General features: G+C 41.6%; 1 protein-coding gene across 1 annotated transcript in view; it reads right to left on the bottom strand.

The window, feature by feature from the left end:
* LAPTM4B (lysosomal protein transmembrane 4 beta) overlaps nt 1-21,413 on the bottom strand; it is a 60,951-nt gene that overhangs the window by 4,166 nt on the left and 35,372 nt on the right. Inside the window, exon 6 of the mRNA XM_082752346.1 lies at nt 17,239-17,334. Within this exon, the coding sequence (XP_082608472.1) occupies nt 17,239-17,334 (96 nt within the window). The remainder of the gene's footprint in view (nt 1-17,238; nt 17,335-21,413) is intronic.

The following is a 21,413-nucleotide window of genomic DNA, read 5'->3' as shown; positions in this document are numbered from 1 at the left end:
ACTGTCATTTGCAACAGGTCTCCTGAAGGATTTGCTGATATGAGTGAGCTTCTTGGCTGCCTTCACTCGTGTGAAACGAAATCCTTCAGGTAGGAGAAGAGCCTCCTCGTGAGGCTCTGGAGAGGTGAATGCTCTGCTTTGCTCCATGGACCCCAAAATTATCAAGTCAGTGACCCCAAGGAGCCTCAGAAAATGCTTTCTGACCTCCCAACAGTTCCACAAGAAGAAAGGGAAGATAGGAACGCCTAGAGGAGACATATTGTAAAAGTCATTGATGATATGCTAAGGCATACGGACTTCTGTTGGAAAATTCAAGGTGTATGAGGTATGAATTGGAGAGATCACCAAAGAGGTCCATAAGTTTCACAATAAATTATCTATGGTAGAAGGCTAAAGAGTGTTTTCAAATTTCTGTAAGGTCTAGGGTCACTTTATTGCTGTCAAGGGTTATTATTGCTGGTGAATAGTTCCATCAGTGATGAGTTTACAGGCTTATTCCCAACTCATTTTTGTGTTTAAATATTGGAGTACCCTCATCATCCATTTCCTTGACAGGAACAGAATTGTGAGCTGTAAAAAACAATGAGTGCAGAATAAGCAGTATTCAAAATTACTACTTTTGCTTAGCAGTGTTTGAGTTAGACAAAGAAAATATGGACTGGTTATCTTTCAGTCAATGTGTGTTTTTTTTACTGTTACTTAATCAGTTGTCAACTGTAAGTATAAATAGTCATCATTCAGCTTCCAAGACAATTTTAATAACTCTTAAAACACTATAATTACAAATCTTGCAACTCTGCCTGTAAGAGCACGTTTTCATTGTTTTTGACAGGAAGAGTTTCAGGCCATTACTTCCCTTATAATTTTTTCTGTCCTTTCAGTTAAGTATATTTTGGACAAAGGGAAAAAGATAAGAGCTGAATTATCTCAGCTTTTAACTGTTTACTGTTAAAACAGTTAACCACCTACAAAAATCTCAAGAAAAAGAGAATTCCATTAGAATTTTTATGGATGAATTTACACCAAAGTGGCTGAGATGAAAATCTGGATGATGGTATTTTTCTCATCTATCGTCTTAATTTTAAATCTCAACATGGTTTAATGGAAGCAGATAAGTTCCTTGGACATAAAACTGCTTAATTATTCTGGAAAAACATTACGTTCTCTAGAGACTTAAAATGGAAACCAGTCACCGAGCCAAAGGGTGAATTCAGAAGCTGGAAAAGTAGACAGAAACTCACTACTCACTTTTATCTGAGAACCTAAATAGAATGGATGCAGTCTAGAATAATTACTGAATGTCAAAAATATTTTAGGTCCATGGTATCCTCAAGGCAGAATATGCACTAAAACAACTGAAGCATTTTGCTTCCTGGGCACTACATTAGAGCATTTCCTTGTTTGTTTGTTGTGAATTGAGAAAAATGCACGTTTGTTCCCCTGGATGCTCTGGGACTAATGCTCACAGAGCGTTTGAGATTGTCACTTGAAAGTTATTATAAAGAGTAAAGATAAAGGGCCCCCATTTTATGGAACCCAGTGATTTCTGTGAAGCAAAATTCTGGGGTTTTATGGCTAGACCAGCTAGCACGTTTGGAAGATTAGGGTCCAGTCCTACAGGATGCCTAAAATCCAAAGGACAGAAGTACCTAAATTCTTTCACAATCCTTATAGTGGTATCTAAAAACCATGAATGATTGTAATATCATCCTTTAATACGCATCAAAAAAAAAGAGCTGACATTACTTGCTGTTTGTATAATTAGTGATAAAAAGCATTGCCCAGAGACTGTGAGATCAGTAGTCTAGGGGCTCCCAAACCAAGACAGTTCAAACCCAAAGTGCCCATCTCTTGTATGAATGCCTCAGACAGAAGGTTATCAGGTAGGCTGGAAGGCCATTTTCCACCCTTCTGTTGTCATAGCAAGGCCAAGTGTGCAATAATCCATCAGGAAGGAAAGAAAATAAGAGAAAGTGTGGCTTCGTAACCTCACAGTTAGTGCTTAAGTGGGACAGAGAGTCCTGGATGCTGGGCTTTGCTCCCAATACCATTTAATCATTTTGTGATAAGCAGTCTTGTATAATATACAGAAATAATCCAGAACTGACCCATAAGAAATCCTGGTCCTGACTTAGCTGGTGTCATCCAACTTATTTGGATAATTGTATTACATAAGCTTCTCTCTATTTTAAAGTGCAAGATAAAGAATGACCTTCTCTGGAAGAAATAATTACCATATAAGTTTCCCACTGGCTATAACATATTCAGTTAGTATAAGCATATGTCATTTCTTATTTTTTACATCCTGGTTAATCTGTTTTTGAGTGGAATTTCATACAGTTATTGCTTAGAAATAAGCCTAAAAAGAAACACAGGCAAATACTTGTATATTCAAATAGCTCAGAATTAATCTTGGCCCAAAGGTGTTTTTGTTTTGTTTGTTTTTTTTTTTTTTTGTTGTTGTTGTTGTTTTTTGTTTTTTTTTTTTGTTTGTTTGTTTTTGTTTTTGTTTTGTTTTGTTTTGTTTTGTTTTTTCCTTGAGGGGGGTAGGGAATTGCATCATTTCAATAATCCTTCTATATTTTTCCAGCTGTTTCCCCATTTAGCTGAATTTCTAGTAGAATTTTTTCTTTCTTCAGGATATGTGCAAGTTCTCTCATATTGCTACATGTATTCCTGTTTGAACTCGAGATCTTAGATATGTTTGGTGTCTAGTACATTTCTACAGGACAAAATGTACTTAGTCCTGTGTGAGTAAACTTAAATATTTGATGAATTGATTATTTCTGCATTCTTGAGGATCTGACCCATAACTCACTGAACTTAACAGCAGTCTTGCTGGGTCTTCAGAGGGAGCTTTGAATAACATTTTCCCACAGCCATTTGTACTCTTCACTGAGTGGAATCATACAATTGTCACAAAACAGCTTCTGGTTTGAACAATATTTTGGCTGGCAGCAGCTATGTGAGGCTTTTGTGAGTTCCCATGGCAAAATACCTTGTTGATGTCTTGTTAGAAACAAACATTGTTAGAGACAGCTCTGAAACACTTCATTTTTATGACAATTCCTAGCACAGAAATGTACTTGATAATGCCCAAAAAAGCTATAGATTAAAAATGTCTATGGTAAGTGCTGATGGTGGTAGTCAGCATTCAAGATGTTCTCTCAAACTTCAGCTTGGAGATGCATCAGCCCTTCAATCTCCTGTCTGTAAAGCCAGGATTATAAATTACAGAATAGATTTGGAAAAAAATAAAAAGGAAAAAAAAAAGTCCTATGCATCAATCACGTTGGATAAAAAAATTGTAAAAAACCAAACCAAACCAAACCAAACCAAAACGAAACAAAAAAAAAACAACACAGATTTACTGTAAAATAATTTAAATTCAGTTTTTTATGTATGAAATACAGAGGAGCAAGCTGCTGCCTAGTATTTGAGAACTCTTCAGCCAAGAACAAGACCCATCCCAGCTTCTTGAAGTGAGAGGCTTGTTCTGGGATCAGCCTTATGAATGCTCTGTACTTCAACTGTGCTGTGAAACACAGTGTATCACTTCATGAATTTGGGAGGAATACGTGCTTGAACTCTAGCACTTCATAAACAAGCGATCATCTTCCAGCTCTCTATAACCTGGGTGAGCATTTCCATGGTGCAGCAACTTCCAGCTTTACTGTGAGAGTTTGTGAAGCAATGTGAACACGTTGCAGAGGGTCCCAGCAAACACCACCTGAGAGTTTTTTCAATAAAAACTCCAGACGTTCACGCCAAATGACTTCACACTACATCAATACACGATATATAAAGAGGGACAGATGACAATGGTTGAGTAGGATTAGGGTCATCACTACTGCAATTCAGTCCTGGTCCTGTCTCTGACATTTTGAGTTTTAGCAATTTGTTTGACTTGGTTGCAGAAGGATTTCACATTTGTAAAACAGGCACATTATTTGAAACATCCTGAAAAGTGTTCCAGACCTAAAGACAGATTTAAAACTCTCTTGGGTGAAACTTGCATATGACTGTATGAAACATGGACTAAATTGTGGAAATACTTACAAACGAAATGTATATTTGCTAGATATTTGACCTATGCCTAGAAATGTTTACCCCACACTCTCCACCACAGCTATGTGTGCAGCACTTCTCAGTCTCCTGCAGAAGTGACATTTGCATCCCAGACACCCAGACCATTAACAAGAATCCCTACAGGAGGCCCATGCAGATACACAGAGAGGAAAAAGAGGGCAAAAGGAGATTTTCTGTCACGCAGCTGATGTACAGAGTGTCAATGGGTACAGGCCTTTCTCTCTGTTTACTTAAAAAGGGAGGGAGAGTAACCACAAAGTGATGGAGAGTATGGCAGAGCCAAGGCAGGATTCACCAGAGTGTTGTTGGACCAAGTCATGGGTAAAAGTGCTGAACCACAGGAATTTCCTCATCCGGGAACTTCTGCCCAACATGCAGCACCGGTGTGCTGACGGGAGGAGTGCTGGCACAGCTGCGGGCTGAAATAAAGAGTTACTGAAGGTCTTCCCTACTGTGGCTAGCCTTTTTTTTTTCCACTTCCTTTCCAAATTCAGGATAAAATTTCTCCTCGATGTCGCACAGGGCTGATGCATCAGGTTCAGGGACAGCTTGATTGCAATATGAAGCCTCCAGCCACACAAGCCTAGTTGCAAAAATCCTCTGCTCTGGGTTCCTTTCATCTCAGTAATCCCAGCGTGAGACCCAGCACCTACTTGTACCGACGGAGGCACGGCATTGATGAATGTACAGGTGTTACTGTTCTGTGGTCCACAGTGGGTTTCACGGTGTGCAATCACATTGTCTAACTCCATGCTCACGTCTCTGCTCTCCTGTCATTCACCCGGCCAAGGGGAGAGGGATTTCCTTCCACAGCTGCGGTGCCGTGAGAAGCCATTAACCGCAACCTAAACCACGTTCAGCTGCAGTGGAGTGAGCAGACAGCCGACAAACAGCTCTGAAGGGAAGGCTGCTGACATGACCTGTCCGGTTCAAGATAATCCCAACAGCCCTCTCCTCGTGTTGGAGACAAATATTATGAAGGTCACCTGGGGAAAGCAGATTCTGCATTTCCTATCGCTTCACTCTGCACACAGAAAAGGATGAGAACGATTCTCTCTTTGCAATGTTTTCCTGTCAAATTGGTAATGTGTGCTTTTTGATTGTCTCCTTGCTTTGTTTTTGAGTATGACAGAAGAAAATGTAAAATTAAAACGAGGTAACATGAGCTTTTAGGGTGGTTATTAGCATACCTAGCAGATTAGGGTGAAAATATAACTGGATGGACAATTTGGCCTGGAGGAACAATGGATTACACACACTGAGATTGTCAAGAGAGAGAGATTGACTGAATCAGGAAGTATTAAAACTAAATCCGCTAAGAATTCAGGGAAAAGCCTTTTAACCCATGAGCATGAAAACACACTTTACACTGACTGTATGAAAAGACTGGCAGCCTTCTGGTGAAGAGCTTTTTCCTCAGAGTGGAGAACCAGGAAAAATATGGGTAATTCTAAGGCAAGAAACAGTTATTAAAAGTTTCATACAGGGTAAGCACTGGAGAAAGAAGTAGGGCTTAGCATTTTTAGCTGCAGCTGTGCATGTACATGTACTGACAGCTCTGCTGGATGAGGTGAGAGGTCCATGCAGACCGCAGCGATTAGTGGTGGATATTGAAGGAAGAGAAGTGCAAGAGGTAACAGTAAAAGAAATGAAGACGGAGCAGTGCAGGCATATATGGACAGGTCTTGGCTGGCAAGGTCAAGATCAGGCAAGTTAGAGAAGCAGGAGGGGTGCTGAGGAGGGAGCTGACCTCCACCTGAATGAAGCTTTCTCCATGCTCAAGAGAGGACCAGGCACTTTCTCCCACTTGACCCGTGTTAGCTGTGTTCTTCCAGATGAGATCAACAGCCCTGTGGAAGCAATTCTTTTTCTCTGCTGCTTAGAAGTATCTGCTTTCAAGGTGCCTGTTTACAGTGTAAATGGCTGCCCTGGTCACATGAGTGCAATCAAAGGAACTGTTTTTAAAAAAGTTACGAGAGCTATGTTTACAAAAAAGCTTCCCATCTGCCTTCTCCTTCCCCTATCCCCAGTTTAAAAAGCCCTGGATATAGGGCCAGAGCTTTATGTCAGAGCCAAATAATATTTAATATCAAATAGGAAATGTTTTTCTTTGCTTTATTTACAGCTGCATTTGCTTGAAAAGTTTGCCCCAAACGTGCTAGTTAATTACGATTTGTTTAAGCATTTCATGATTCGTTATTTGTTAAATAAATCCCAGGAAACCTTCCTCTCGACATGGACGGGAAGTTTGTATGTTTATATGTGTGCATTTCCATTAGAAACCACACTAGAATGATTACAGATGGACTAACTGGAAGCAGAATAGCTCTGAGATAGTTCATAATTCCATTCAGACAAAAAGTAGGCCTCAATGCTGAAAAATCATCTGTACAGAGTTAGAGTTGGTATGTTGTTTTGTGTTGTTTTTTTTTTTTTTTTTTTTTTTTTTTTTTCTTTTCCCAAAACTGCTTATTTACTCCAAGCCACCAGCTCTCTAAGACACTGTTTTGCTACTTTACATGAGTTTATGGATTTTGGTAATGAAGCAGCACAATGTTTCCAGCGCTACAGATAGATGAATAAATGTATATATTACTAGGACACAGCAAAATTTAGGGACAGATTGTGATTGCTCTTGCGTGGGAAGAAAATTGGATTGAGGAAACTATTGTCTTTTTTTCATCGTGTGCAACCTCATAAAAGTCATCCAGAATAATGGTGTAATTACCCTCCCCATTCAAAGGCACGGAGTGATAGTTCACCTCAGGCCACAAAAGCCTTTCCTACACATTGGCCAGCCCTCTTCTGCTGCACCTCCTGCCGTGCATCATGATCTTGTGCGGACAGAGCACATACTTCTTGCTTTCAAAATGAGCATTTGCTGGATGAATATATGATTCCTAAGGGGTACTTGACTGCATGTCACCAGTACTGATGACTTGGAGAAGCATATTACAACTCTGTGTACCAAATGGTTGGTGTGTCATCCTGAGTGCAGAGGCTGTGAGAGCACACTAATCTTTTGATGGACTTTTTAATTACTAACATGCATCTCCAACCTTGTCTCCTCGTATGATTACATTTTGCTTCCACTCAAGAGTTAAGAAGATGGGAACCTATAAATAGCTCACACAGGGCAGCCAAATTGTTTAATAGGCGTGGTGATCTTGTGGGAGACGTTCTTGCATTACAGATACTGCTGGAAAGGCTTCCATTTTATCTCCATCTCACCAGATGGACCATTTTTCCCTCCCTATCTGCCTAGGGATGTGGGGTGATTGAACAAGGGTCTGTGGCACCACAACAGAGAGATGGGCCAATTGTAAAATTTGGGGTAGAAATCTCATCATAACATCTGGGGACAGTAAGACATGGGACTTTGAGATGCCTACTTCTGTCTTCCACGATTATTTTTCACTAATTACTATTTTTATTAAAATATATATATATATTTATATATTACACAGTGCATGTAGGCACTTCCTAGTGAAAGCTGAATGTTTCCCTTGTTTATAACAGAATTATTGTAATGCTGTGTTAAAACTACAAAGCACTGGTGTCATGAAAGGTGATGAACTGACAGCTTGAGGGAAAAGCTGTATGTTTATGTGGAAATCTGTTAATGTTAGTAAATCACATTTGTAAAGCACCTGTCAAACAGAAGCTCTCATGATTTTTTTCACATCTAAATTTGGCATACGACTGACAGCTCAGCCTTGTTCTTTCCAGAGTTAAGGAGGGTTTGTCACGGAGTTCAATTAAAGCAGACCTTGCTTTTCTCACTGCTCATAAGACAAAGGACTGAGGCCGTAAGCGCTGTGCAGCCCAGGGCAGGCTGCAGTGGAGGAAGTCCTACGTCCATAAAGAGTCCTGAGGGAGGCTTGGGAAGAAAGCAGTTGCTCTACTGGAAGCTATCGCCTTTACGGAAAACGAAGGCAGACTGGAAGAACGGTCCAGAAATCACCAGAAGCTAACAACTGCAGGAAGTCAGCCTTCTGGATTGTTGTCACACCCTCGGCAAAACAGCCGCAGCTGCGTGTACTCCTCCGTGATATGGTGCTGAGCGTTGCCTCAGCGCAATCTCTAGGAGAACAATGCCACCTACTGAACTGCCGGCGACGGCAGCTCCCTCCCACCCAAGTTTCAGAGGATGTTATTTCTGTATCTACATAGCTTAGGGTGATGGGTGAGTTTTGGCACAGAGGCTCGGGGCTAAAATATCTGGGACGTGCAAAGAGTTGCTCCTCCACTTGGCTATGACCTGACTCGCACTGTGCAAGGGGGTGTGGTGCAAAGGCTGAACTAGCTTTAAAGATGAAAGGCAGCTTAGCAGAGGAGCAGGGCTTCCAGCATGGGCCAGTTCTGTGGCTGGAGAGCCACAACATGTCTAACCGCTGCCAGGGCTTGGCATCTCGCATCCTGCTGCACTTTCCGGTCTGAACAATACTGCTGGGGTGGATTCAGGCTTTCCCCTGCTTCATCTCACAGTGTAACTACAACTCGAGCCTGTCTTGGAAAACTCACACAAGGCTCAGCTTGTACACCCGTATATCCTTGGCAATAAGGATTTAAGCTGTCATCGGCTTTAGCCGCACTGATACATATCCTCAGAATTATACCTAGGACGTCAACTCATTTTTTCAAGCCCACAAAACAGCAGCCGCCAGATGGTAATGAATTGAGCCTGTTAGGAAAAAAAGGGGTCTGTAAAGAAACTCTGCAACTTTATAAACACTCTGTATTTTTTCCTACATTGCAACACTCCTAATTAGTAAATTGAAAAAGATTTGAAAGATTCAAATTACACATCTCTATGTTATGTCTTTTCAAATTTAATTATGAACAGTGAAAACAGATTTATCTCTTTCTGTATCAAACTTCTTACTGATTTTCATGTGTTAGAGTAATTCCAGTATTTGAGTTGCAAACAGCTCTAGATATCTATTTATTTATTTACTTTTAAATTACACTGGGGAAAATAGATAAACATGCGTTTTTATTTGTAATTCGATTTCTAAGTAAATGTAAATGTAAATGTAAGTGTAAGTGTAATGACTGTAATGACAATTGAAAATGTTCTGTAAGCCTTATTTTTAATCTTTAAAGGGCATTTGCCCCAAAATTGACACCATTAATAGCCTGTCTGAGCAGCACAGCTGGCTTCTAACATCAGCCAGTAAGTAATAGGTGAGACCTGTAACAAAAAGTGTGATTAGCAAGTAGCCCTAAGAAACAGAGCAAGCAGGCAGCATGAAGCAATTTTGACCTCAGGGAATGCTGGAATTTAAGAGAAAATCCTTGCATAAACAAGGAAGCAGTGGAAGAAAGAGCTGCGTATAGATGATATGAAGATGTGAAAGGCTGAAAAAAAAAAAAAAAAGCAACACAATCTCCTCATTAAGATTAAAGGACAACTGACAAAGGATGAGACTTCAGGTAGAAAGTGAAGTGCTGGAGCAGCTGTATAGATGTTTGTTGGCAGAAGCAGACTGTTAGGATACTTTCCTGCAATTCAGAATCAATTAGAAGAGGAAGCGCACGCACACATGAGAGAGACGTGAATGCTGGCATCCACGTGGGACTTGAGCCCTTTGAAGATTCTCTGATTAAAGACTTTGCTGTGGGAACTCACAATTCGAGCGTATAAGAGCCATTCTGAAGAGAAACAGATCCAGCCCTTAAATGATACTTCCAGATCTCATGCCGACTATTACACGTAGCTAATTACCACCTTTATTTCAAGTGCTTGGTAGTTCTGTTTATATACTGTGTGTTTTTTTTCCTGCATCTGCTTCTTCTTCCTCTTCTCTGCCTCCTGCTTTCCCTCTTGCAGGCTTTATCAGACAGTTTCCACCAGGGAAGGTGGGAACTCCTCTGCCTGCACACAGCTGAAGGCTCCGAGAAGGGCTCAGAGAGTGAGTCACGGCAGCGGTATTCATTTGTGGTGTGTGCTCACTTCAAAGTATGCTCATGGTTACTACTCAGTGGAAAAAGATGCCTCTGATGTAGTGGCCCAGCCATAACGGTATGCATACGAACCACCATGCAAGACCAACTCCTTGGTGAGCATTGCCAAGTTTCTAGGAATTTTATGCCGCGTTATGGAAAATACCTTTAAAGCAGGAATTTTCTCAAAGGTACCTTGAACTCAGACACGTACTCTCTCAAAACTGGCTCAGTATTTGGAAATAACAGGTCCCAAAGAGCCTATCAGAAACAAGAACTCTTGGGCACAGTTTGTCTGCCTCTGGGCTCCAACTCACACTTCTGTCTGTTTAATTGGAAAGAGTCTAAAGATCCTTCTCTCCTTCTGTATACAAACTAATCACCTTCCACACATGCAGAATAAGACAGTAACACAAAGAATGGCTCTTCCAACCTCACCAAAGAATATTCCTGCCTCTGCTCAGAGGAATCATCCAGTAGGAATGAAAGACCTAACTCTGCACTTCTCAAATGGGTCCCTGTTGCTCTGGGAAAGGGAGAACAAACAAAAGAATAGTGTTGGCAGATTAATTTCAGACTACTTGGTTGATGTCATGTCCACAAAAGGCATGTATCTGTGCTGAAGACAAAACCAAAAATGAATAACTTACCAAGTAACTTATTAACTGTTACAGATAAACGTATGTCAGATAGGATCCTTAAAGCAATTTGATAAAGTACATAAGAATCTAAATCCCAATTTGAGGAGAGATTTACGGCTTTATATTTTATCCTCGCTGGCAGCATGACCAGATTGGCTTCCACTGATTGGCTATGGTGAGTGTTAAAAATAAAATAATGAAATTCCCCAGTTGTCCAAGAGCACAAAGGAGCCATTCCTCCTATGGAGAACAAAATGTCTAACTTTGGGTAATCCTCCACACTCATAACTTGGCAGTTTTTCCAATTTGGACAGTCATTTCCATGGCACTGCAGTCACAGTTTAAATCAGTGTAGAAAACTGATCTTCATCCATGGAGTGCTCGAAGCAGTTGGCAGGAAAAAGCAATCCCAGATTGGGAAAGTAGAAAAAGCAACCTTCAGGTTATTATGGTTCGTTGCGTGGGAGCCACCTTACTGCCATGCCAAAATCTCTTACAGTACTGGAATAAAGCTTAGGGGGGTGAGATGATAACATATTCTTGAGCAACCCTGAGGCTTCTGTGACTAAGGTACACAGCTGGATCTCCAGGTCCTGCCATTACCAACACCAGGCACATAACAGGGTCATGTCTTCCCTTTGGCTGGGGTCCTGGCTGTTCCCCAGCCCAGCACCAGCTGGTGCCCCCACCCCATAACACACACTGTTCATGGAGCCAAGCTGGGTACACAGCTCTGGTGTTGAACTTAGAAGGCCACAGAAGGAGGATGTCTCACCTCACAGGGGTAATGTGAGCATCCCATTTACAGCCAGCAGCAGGGAAGAATGCTTGTTTGTTCCAGATGGCACGCTTGCAAAAATTACGGCTTAAACCACTTACACTGAGTGACAAAAATCAGATTATCTGGGAGCTAATAACTATAGCTATCAGGTTACTTACAGTTCAGATCTATGAGTGTTATTTATAAGAAACAGTTTGATCAGGGAGAACTAACTGGAAATTCCTGCACTGTGAATTTTCCCACCAAATTAGTCCACACTGAAGTTATTCTTATGTTTTTTAGTGGAGCGAGAATTGGACAATAAGTAGGAAGAGAGGGAGACAACTGAATATTTTAAAAAATAAAGTATTTCTGCAGTGGGGATCTCTGGAGGATTGTCAGAGAAGAAGGTACAGCATATGCATGGTAGTATTGGTGACCAGGACTAGCAGAGCACTTCTGTGTGAGGGCAGACAAGCCAAAAGCTTGTCTCTTGGAAGGTAACACCTGTAGCTTTCCACCATAAGGCCAGCCAAGAAGATGAAGGAGTATTGCTGTTGAGACCTATTCACTCTCAACATGAATTCAGATTCTTGATGGGCTTGCTCTTAGATAGAAATGGAGTAACTCATTGTGAGACCCACCAAGGACTTCCAAACGCACAGAGTCAAGGAGCAAGTAAGTAACAAGAAACAAGCCCTCGCTACTGTGCTTAAGGAATTGTCCATTCTTCTAACCACTTTTGGATGCGATATGCAGGTGTGCTTATGTGTTTTGCCACTGGTAAATTAAGAAATGCAGTAAAACAAAAGATAATCCGGTTATTATTTTCAGAACAACTTGCTGGATTGGAGAGCCACTTAAATAAAATCACAGATTCTTACTCTTTTGAACAAAATACTGTTGCTTTATAATAAAGATGTTTCCTCCTTTTGTAAGAACGGGACCTGTAATCCAATCATCTCAGTAGGGTTCACAGCTGGTGCAGCCAGAAAGTAACTATGGACCCTTTTTACCTCTTGTGTCATGATATCCCAGCTAGTATGGATTTGATTGTTTTTCTCAATAAAATCTCAGTCATTAATTTTATATTTCTATTTAAATTGGAATTTAGATATATTTTCAAGCCAGTAGAACAGGCAACTCCCTGTTCAAACATCAGAAGAGGGAAAATAATTATCTTTATGAAGCTATAAGTAAATTCATATTTATCTGCCAATAGAACATTGAAGAATTTGATTTTGCCAAGATTTTAATAGACCAGAGAATAAATAAGAATAAATATAATAGCTGACGTGTCTTTTCTTGCAACAGGCATGGGTGTCCCTTCAAAATGTGGCACACAGCAGTCATCAAGCAATCATAACACAAATGTAATTCAAGTGATTTTCTATGGCAATTCAATTTTCTGTAATTGTAGTTATTAGGGAACATGGGTTTATCCATTTTTTTTTTTCCATTTTCAGGATAAATCCTTTTGGTGCATTGAATTTTGAATGCAAGGATGAGTTTGCTGATGATTTGTTATTGATCTCTTACTGACACTTATTTTTCCTGAGTGCAAATAACAATAGAAATAAGGTACATGTCATTTTTAACATATTTTTTCAAAGACAGCTCAACCAAATTAGTTGTAAGACAAAGTAATATAATGTTTGTAGCAGTAAATTTCTTAGCTTCATTGAATATACATGTATTTATGTAACTGCAGGGAGATTTTGAATTTCTAATCATGCTAATACATAAGCCAGATCTTTCAAATTTCACAGTAAACAAACCCATGCTCCAGTCTATATCTAAACTCCATATTAAACAGAATCATAGAATTGTTCAGGTTGGAAGAGACCTCTAAGATCATTTGGTCCAACCTTTAACCTAGTACTGAAATCCACCACTAAACCATGCTATTAAGTTCTACATCTACACTTTTCTTGAAGACCTCCAGGGACAGTGACTCAATCACTTCCCTGGGCAGCCTGTTTCAATGCCACACAATCCTTGAAGTGAAAAAATTTCTCCTAATACCCAAGCTAAGCCTCCCCTGTCTCAACTTGAGGCCAATTCTCCTCATGTTATCACTCGGTGCTTGGGAGAAGAGCCTGAAGGCCACCTCACTACAACCTCCTTTAAAGTAATTGTAAAATACAGTAAGGTCTCCCCTGAGCCTCTTTTTCTCCAAACTAAACAACCCCAGTTCCCTCCGCTGCTCCTCAAAAGACTTGTTCTCTAGACCCTTCACCAGCTTTCTTGTCCTTCTTTGGACATGCCCCATCACCTCAATGTCCTTCTTGTGCTGAGGGGCCCAAAACTGAACACAGTACTCGAGGTGCAGCCTCACTAGAGCCGAGTACAAAGGGACAATCACTTCCCTAGTCCTAGTGACCACACTATTCCTGGCACAAGCCAGGATGTTGTTGGCCTTCTTGGCCACCTGAGCACACTGCTGGCTCATATTCAGCCAGATATTGACCAACACCCCCATATCCTTTTCCTCTGCACAGCTTTCCAGCCATTCTACCCTAGCCTGGAGTGTTGGATGGGGTTGTTGTGCCCCAAGTGCAGGATTTGGCACTTGGTCCTGTTGAACCTCATACAGTTGGTCTTTATGAAGTACCAAATGTTTTTGGTAATGCCATGTCTAGCAATTGAAAACTTAATAACTTCAAAAATAATCTTGGGTGCAGCATATAGATAAGAGGCATTACTTATACCTTGTATATAGCACAGGGGATATCAGGAAATAATAGCTGGGACCTGATCTCTAGATTTTAGAAGTATCAGGACATATTTAAACCTTGTTACATTAAAATGTAGCTATTATGCCTAGTCCCATATTTAAGTTCAGATTTTTACTTCCATTTGTATGGATTGTTATTCTTTTAGCTAGTGCTAGTGACAAGTATGTACAAAAAAAAATCCCTGAATACAAGAATCTGCCCTACAGCTAGGACCTACAGCTCTGCTGGAATTCAGGCAGCAGGTTTGATTCTAAAAATTATACATTTCTTTTGAAGTAGAGGGCAGAGATTGACCCACATTTTTTCAGAAACTTGTAGTTTGTAATTGAAAAGCATGTTGGGGTAAAGGGCCTTGCCAAAAGAAGTTTCCTATCATCAAACCCATTGTTTCATACATAAATACACTTGAGTGTTGAGGGAATTCAGCAGACAGCAGTGACCTATCAGAACATTTCAAATTTTTATGAGGCTTCCTCAAGAATCCTAAACTCTCAAAGGTCCTCAGCACTCGACTTTCTAAGCCCTATTCTTCCACACTTCGTTTTCAAACCACTTTTTTCCAATTGTGTTGAGTTCACTTTTTAAAAATTATGTGAAAAAGGATTTTTGCTGATCTCTTTCAGCCTATGCATCAAAAGAAAAAAAAAAAAAACTTTTTCAGTCCTTAGATTGGGGGTGAAGGGAAGGAAAAACAATCTTTTGATTCAAAATGGAAGAGGATGAATATTTAACTCTACAAACTCTGTTGTTCCTTGCTAAAGCTTAACACTGAACATAAGAAAGAAGGGCTGCTTAGTAGTACATCAGCTCCTCCATCACATCCCTAAGTGCAGGGCACTGGCAGGCATCCATGGAGTTTGTCAGGGAAAGATGTGCAAGAGGTGGAGAGTTACTGCATCACCTGGAGGTAAAGGAACTTATCCTTGTTGGAGAGAAGCCGTCAGAAATGGCTTTGCATGAGGCTTGCCTCCATCCCAAGTAATGAGTTCAAAAACCAGGCTGTTAGTGACTCTCCCTTCCTGCCTCTCTGACAGGGCCTGAGAAACTCTTCTCCAGTGGCATTGCTCCTGTGCCCTTCTGTACTCCTGAACCAGAATTTTGTGGTGAAGAAGATGGTTAGTGGAGAAATTCCCACACAGCACTTTCTACAGGACCTGACCTAACATCATTCCATTGAACTTACAAGGAATGAACAACATATACGTTGTAGCTGAAAGCAACAGATTCTGGCTATGTTCACATGAAGAGAATGTAAATATTGGGGAAGGAAGACAAGTCCAATGGTCAGGGCACTAGCCAGGGACACACAGCCTTTCTCAAAACCTGCCTGTGCTGTAGCTGTCTTGTAAGATCAAGATAAGCAAAGTTAAACTGAACTCAATGCAAGCATATGCCATATGTAAAACAGGGTAAAAGGGCTTCCTTTCCCCACAGAAACACTCACAAGAAATTTAAAGATGAGGAGGCATCTTAGATTACTTTGGTAATTAAACACATAATTTTATAGTGAACACAAAAGTACTGAGATAAGTTCTCATAGCCATGCATGCGTGAAAACCAAAGTCTTCTGCTTTGTAAAGGAAGCAGTGGAGCATGTGTTTTTAACACAGGATTTAAAAAGCCTTGGTAAATTTAGTTTCCTTGATAGCTCAGCTGACATTCTCCCACTGCTGAGCCTGCCAGTGCTGTGGTTTGTGTAGTTAGCAATGGTTGAAGATGAGTTACAATGACCTACGGGCTGAACAAAAGAGCTATCGAAATTATTTCACAGAAAACTCCTGCTTTTACTCAAAGTATATTCCTGTAAATAAAGTATGTGAAAAAAATGTACATATATGTCTTAGCTTTCAATAAACCCGTATTTTTATACTTATTTTTTATACTTACCTGATTACCAGTTCTGATCATAGCCTGTAAAACTTCCTATGCTTCTCTTAGAACTACAGATGCTGAACACAAGTGATCATGTGAGAATTACAGCTTTCACGTCAAAGCAGTTTTCTAGCCCTTGAATCCACACAGGAGTCCCTCATTCTCATGGTTTTAAGTTGTTGATCTAATGTCTCAGCATGTGTAGACCACCCACACTTCTGGAAAACCTGAGGAGGGCAGTCCTGAAGTTTTAGATGATCCCAAGAACCACGATCGTGCAGCTGTCATTCAGTTATATAAATTATGTAAAGATAAAATTTACATAAACTCATTCCATAAACCAGTGGTGTCACCCATGGACTGATCTGACACACTGCCCTCAGTGTGGGTCAGCTCCACAGACATCACTGCAAGCAGAACTAGCTCTTTCTAGGGAATGCATTCATTCAGTGCCTTCTACAACCAGCAAGACTTTGCTTAGCCGTAGCACCCTGCATGTATGCATGTCAGCACTAGGATACTATAAAGTGAACTGACATATTCCATCCTTTGTGGTTAAAATCTGTTTATTCACTTCTCTCATGTTGCTTTTTGTTTCGTTGTCTCCTTACTTTACAAAACCATTGTGTGCTGGGAGATGAATCACTGAACCTGTGTTGCTTTTTAGATCCTCTCTGTGATGGTGCAAAGCACTACACTGAGTGATGAGTGCCCTAAATCACAGCTTCTGTAGCTAAATTCACATTTCACAGCAGGTGTAGAGCATGGCATCTCTGGGTCCTAATCAGTCCCTGAACTGACCACAGTTCCAGCTGTGGCATCCCATGGTGTGGCCTTCCAGGCTAAATGACCCATTTCATCCCACACAACAGTGGGGGCTTTGCCATCTCACGTCTTAACATGAGATTATCACACAGCTGGAGAGTTCAGGGCTGGGGGCATTCCTGGACCCATGAGATCAGCTGTAGTTTATGCCTAACACAGATTCTTTAGCAGACTGTGCATAAAATAAAACCAGTACTTTTAGCAACAACAGCACCCCAAGTCAGTAAAACTCAAGTCTAAACATAACCAGCAGATGAGGACCCTCAAAGAAATGAAGATGGCTAACTAAGGATTCAGAAATTAATAGAAAATAGACATATTAACACAATATTAGACAAACATTTTCTCTGTGGTCTAACGTCCTTACCGCAGTGTCATTGGTGGTAATGTACACCAACACATCCGAGTTGTTCCTGCTGTTAATGTATCGGTAACAGTTCCACACGCAGCTTATCAAGTAACCCTGCAAAGAGAAGGCAGTTATCATTATGTGCAGCAGATAAGCCATATAAAATTTCCTGCCATAGGTTTGTGCAAATTCTTGAACCTGGACTGGTTGAGAGCTCTGGCTTGACATTGAAAACAGAAGGGGAGCATACATGTAAATACTTCAAGCTCCATGAAAACAAATAAACAAGCTAATTACTAGGAAAAAAAAATATATGATTATGAAACTTTCTTTTGCTAGAGAAATTTCAGCCTCCTATCTTTTTGTTCTGTGCCTCTATGAAAGGCCATAACATAAAGGAACCTTTCCACGACACCTTGTAAATTTTGTGCTCGCCTCAGTCTTGTGATAGAAGGAACAAAGGAGTAGAAAGAGCAGGCAGAGTAGTGTGGAGTGAGTCATGCTCTTCAGGGCTCTGTACACAAACCAGGGTATTTAAAAAAAGAAATACTAATATAAATATGAATATGAGCCTGGGAGAAGCTTGGGACAGTCACTTTGCTTGCTGCAGTGACTATAAGTTTGTGCAGGGATTCTGTAAGTGATCCGATACCTTTTAACCCCTCTTTTACTTAAATGAGCAGGTCATATATGCAAGCTTTCTTTCTCATGCCTCTCTAAATACAGAGAGATGTGAGTTCAGTCAGACACCTCGCTGCTCTGCATAGGATGTTGCACACCGGCAGGGGTGAGGTTTACAATGTAAAATGAGCATACAAGTCAGATCATGACAAAACAGAGAAGGTGTTGAAGATGCAGAATGCCTCAGGTACAATAGAAAAAATAAACAGAAACACGTTCTAGATTCCTCCATGGTAAGGCTGTTTAAGTATTATCACAGAGTGGCAGTGGTCTTCAGAAAGCTGAATCAAACCCCAGTAGAAAGAGCACAAGCAAGCTGGCGACTGAAATATCATCAAGAAAATTACAGGAACCTCTCCTTGTCCTGTGGTTGGAAGCCTAGCTGGTGACTATGTGATGACTCCATTCATCACATGCATAGTTTCAATACTCCTTTTCACTTCATCTGAGATTAAATCAACGTATTCCATATGACCGGAATAGTCTGTGGTCTTCCTATTCTTGCCTGACCAGAGAAAACTGCCAGTGTACAAGTTTTTACTGAAATCTGAAATTACTTCTATCCTTTTAATCCTTATTGCAAATACTTTTTTTTTTTTTTTTTTTTTTACAGTATATATAAAAAAAAAATAGTTATTGCAGCAATATTCCTACCGCAGGACCATAAACTTCTCTGTGTTATTTTTCCTGGAGCTCACTTGGCTCCAGATAGCAAAGAGCTAGGAGTCTGCCTGGCAAAGAGCTAGGAGTCTGCACTTCTTTTATAACTGGTTAGGCAAAACGCTCACATCTCCTCTGCCAGCAGGAGAGGTTCCAGTCTAGCCAGCAGCAAGGAGCAAAGTGGCTGGATGGAAGACAGGAGGCAAGAACACGTGGAGGAGCAGGACTCAGATCCTTAGCATGCCACGGACAAGGCTGGTGGGATTAAGCAGCTCCCTGTGGAGCTTTCTGCTTCCCACACAGCCACACACGACAGTGATGAGGTGAACAACATGATTTGATAGCACCCAGATTATATTTTTACTCAGCGGGCTCTGCATAGCAGTCCTTCCACAAACCTACTGTGTGCAAATTGAACTGCCAGCGCTGATTGGATTTGCATGTGTATCTCTCGGAGTGAGTCATATTTTTGTGACTCACTTGCACTGATGACCTTCCAAAAGCCTCTTATCCTCTTCAGCTGCCCTGTGCTTCCTCCCTCCCCAGAGCTGTCACACAGGAGCTGTGTTTCTCAGGACACCACAAGACTCACAGATTGCTTGCCTGCAGATCAGGAAGAGTGTTTTTTTTTTCTACCCAAGCCAAGCTGGCTGAAATCCAGTAAGTTTTCTTCCTCTTCTTAATGACAGATCCTGGATGACGTGGAGGTGTCACGGGCTTTGACAATACTTTCTACTATCAAATGGGGAGGATGACAGAAGTCTGGAGCGAGCTGAGTGCTAAGGGCAAGGCAGGCTGGCTCTGCACCCCGAGCTGTGGGCTATGTCAACCTGACACAGGTTACTGGAACCAGTGGTGTAGAGGCGTGTAAATGAAGAACTACAGCTTTTTTTTCTTTTTCCCAGAATTGAGTAACAGTGACACTGTTGTTAATAATAAATGGTAATAAGTAGCTGAGTAGCTTTTGACACTCAGATGCCAGGCACTGAGAAAGGTGTGAGCCTGTACAGAGAAGAGTACTGAATGCAGGACACTCTTTTGGGGACACAGCCCATCTTCATAAGAAACCCGTGCACAGCAAGGCCACCTGTTTGCAAACCAGTCTTTATGCTCCTTCTGTTCAAATCCAAAGCAAGGGAAGCTCCATTTCAGATAACGCAGCCTTGTCAGGGAGAAGCTACTTGATTTATCTTTGAATTCTCTCCTTCTGCTACGTGTGCTGAATAAGCCCCATTTATCCCCACGATGTGCACACACAGCCTCTCTGCCTCCCAGCCCACCTGGATGCATGAGCTGTTTCTCAGAGGGGTGGCCTGCTCCAGCCACCTGGGGTGAAGAGGCCTCCAGTCAGCACACACCTTAGAGTTGGCGATAGTCGACCCAGTGTAAACGCCCAATGCACCCTGAGAGGTATTTTCGCACAGCACAACACAGGCTGCTGACAGACTTCTTTTGGGGCAGCAGCCCCCACTCCAGAGGAGCACGGTGATGCCACCACCACTTGGAGGATGAGGACGCCAGAAGGGCTGAGCAGGGAAACAGGCACCGCACCTCCTCATACCAGCTTTCGGTCCCTCCATTTGTATGGTGACAAATGACACTAGCCCAAAAGGAACTGAAACTGTCAAAACTTTATAAATCTGTCTCTGACAGAGTGTTTTGTTGTTGTTGTTGTTGTTTTTTTTGTTTGTTTGTTTGTTTGTTTTTTTCATACAGATGTTTAGCTGCACAAGATTTCTGCTCAAGCTGCAATATATTTGAAGACTTCAGAGCAATGCTAACGTCAGAGCAGTTGGCTACGTGTATTTCACACATAGTGCTGCAGGAGGGGGCACACTGGGCTGCTGCACTGATCAAATCTGCAATTAAATCCATCTTACCAGCACATTTGAATATGTATCTTGTGAGTATAAGAAGGCTCATATGGCTTAGCCCTGCTGGGAGCATCCACTGGGCTGAGACACTGGGTCTGAACTGGTGAGCACAAAACAGGGTGAGCACCACCTTATCCCATCTGCTGAGCACCACCAGGGATGGTCCTGTTCCCAGGCTCACCAGTACACCCCCACAGCTTACAGGTATACCACGAGGACCAGGGTGACACTCAGCTTGCCTCACTGAACCGGAATACCTTTCAGCTGCCTCTTCCTCCCTAATTTCCATCAAAAGGACGGCCAGCAAAGAAGAGGCCACAGTCTGCAGCTGCAGAGTTCCAGGGCAGCAAGGGGGAAGGCTTTAGTTTGGTTGTGTTTGTGCTCACTGGACTCTACCTCATTTGTGCGTGGGGGGCTTTGTACAGGCTGGGGAGGGAGAGGCTGAGGCCTCAGGTTGTCTGTGCCAGCAGCTGGGTCTGGGCGGAGGAAAACAAGGCTCTGTTCCCCAAAGCAGATGCGGAGAAGGGCATGATTCAAGAGCCACCACGTTGGCTTTAGAATAGAATATCCTGAGTTGGAAGGGACCCTTAAGGATCATCAAGTCCAACTCTTGACACCGCACAGGTCTACCCAAAAGTTCAGACCATGTGACTAAGTGCACAGTCCAATCTCTTCTTAAATTCAGACAGGCTCGGTGCAGTGACCACTTCCCTGGGGAGCCTGTTCCAGTGTGCAAAAACGGCTTTGTGCCGTTTGAAGTGCTGAGTACATTTAGTTATGCTGCTGGATGTTCCTCAGCCAGATAGGAAACACCTATATTTCATGGTATGTAGCTCTGGTTCAGCTTCTAGACAAACAGGGTAAGCAGTATAACACATTTTGGTCTACTCTGAAAAAGGTTCTGCTTTGGCATGAATTATCTGTCCATGCATCCATCCATCCACCTGAAATATCTATTAGCTGCTTGGGATCCAAGTG

This window comes from Aythya marila, assembly GCF_965140915.1.
Source record: "Aythya marila genome assembly, chromosome: 2".
Lineage (NCBI taxonomy): Eukaryota > Metazoa > Chordata > Aves > Anseriformes > Anatidae > Aythya > Aythya marila.
The sequence above is the reverse complement of the archived record's forward strand: the minus strand, read 5'-3'. Positions and strand labels throughout refer to the sequence as shown.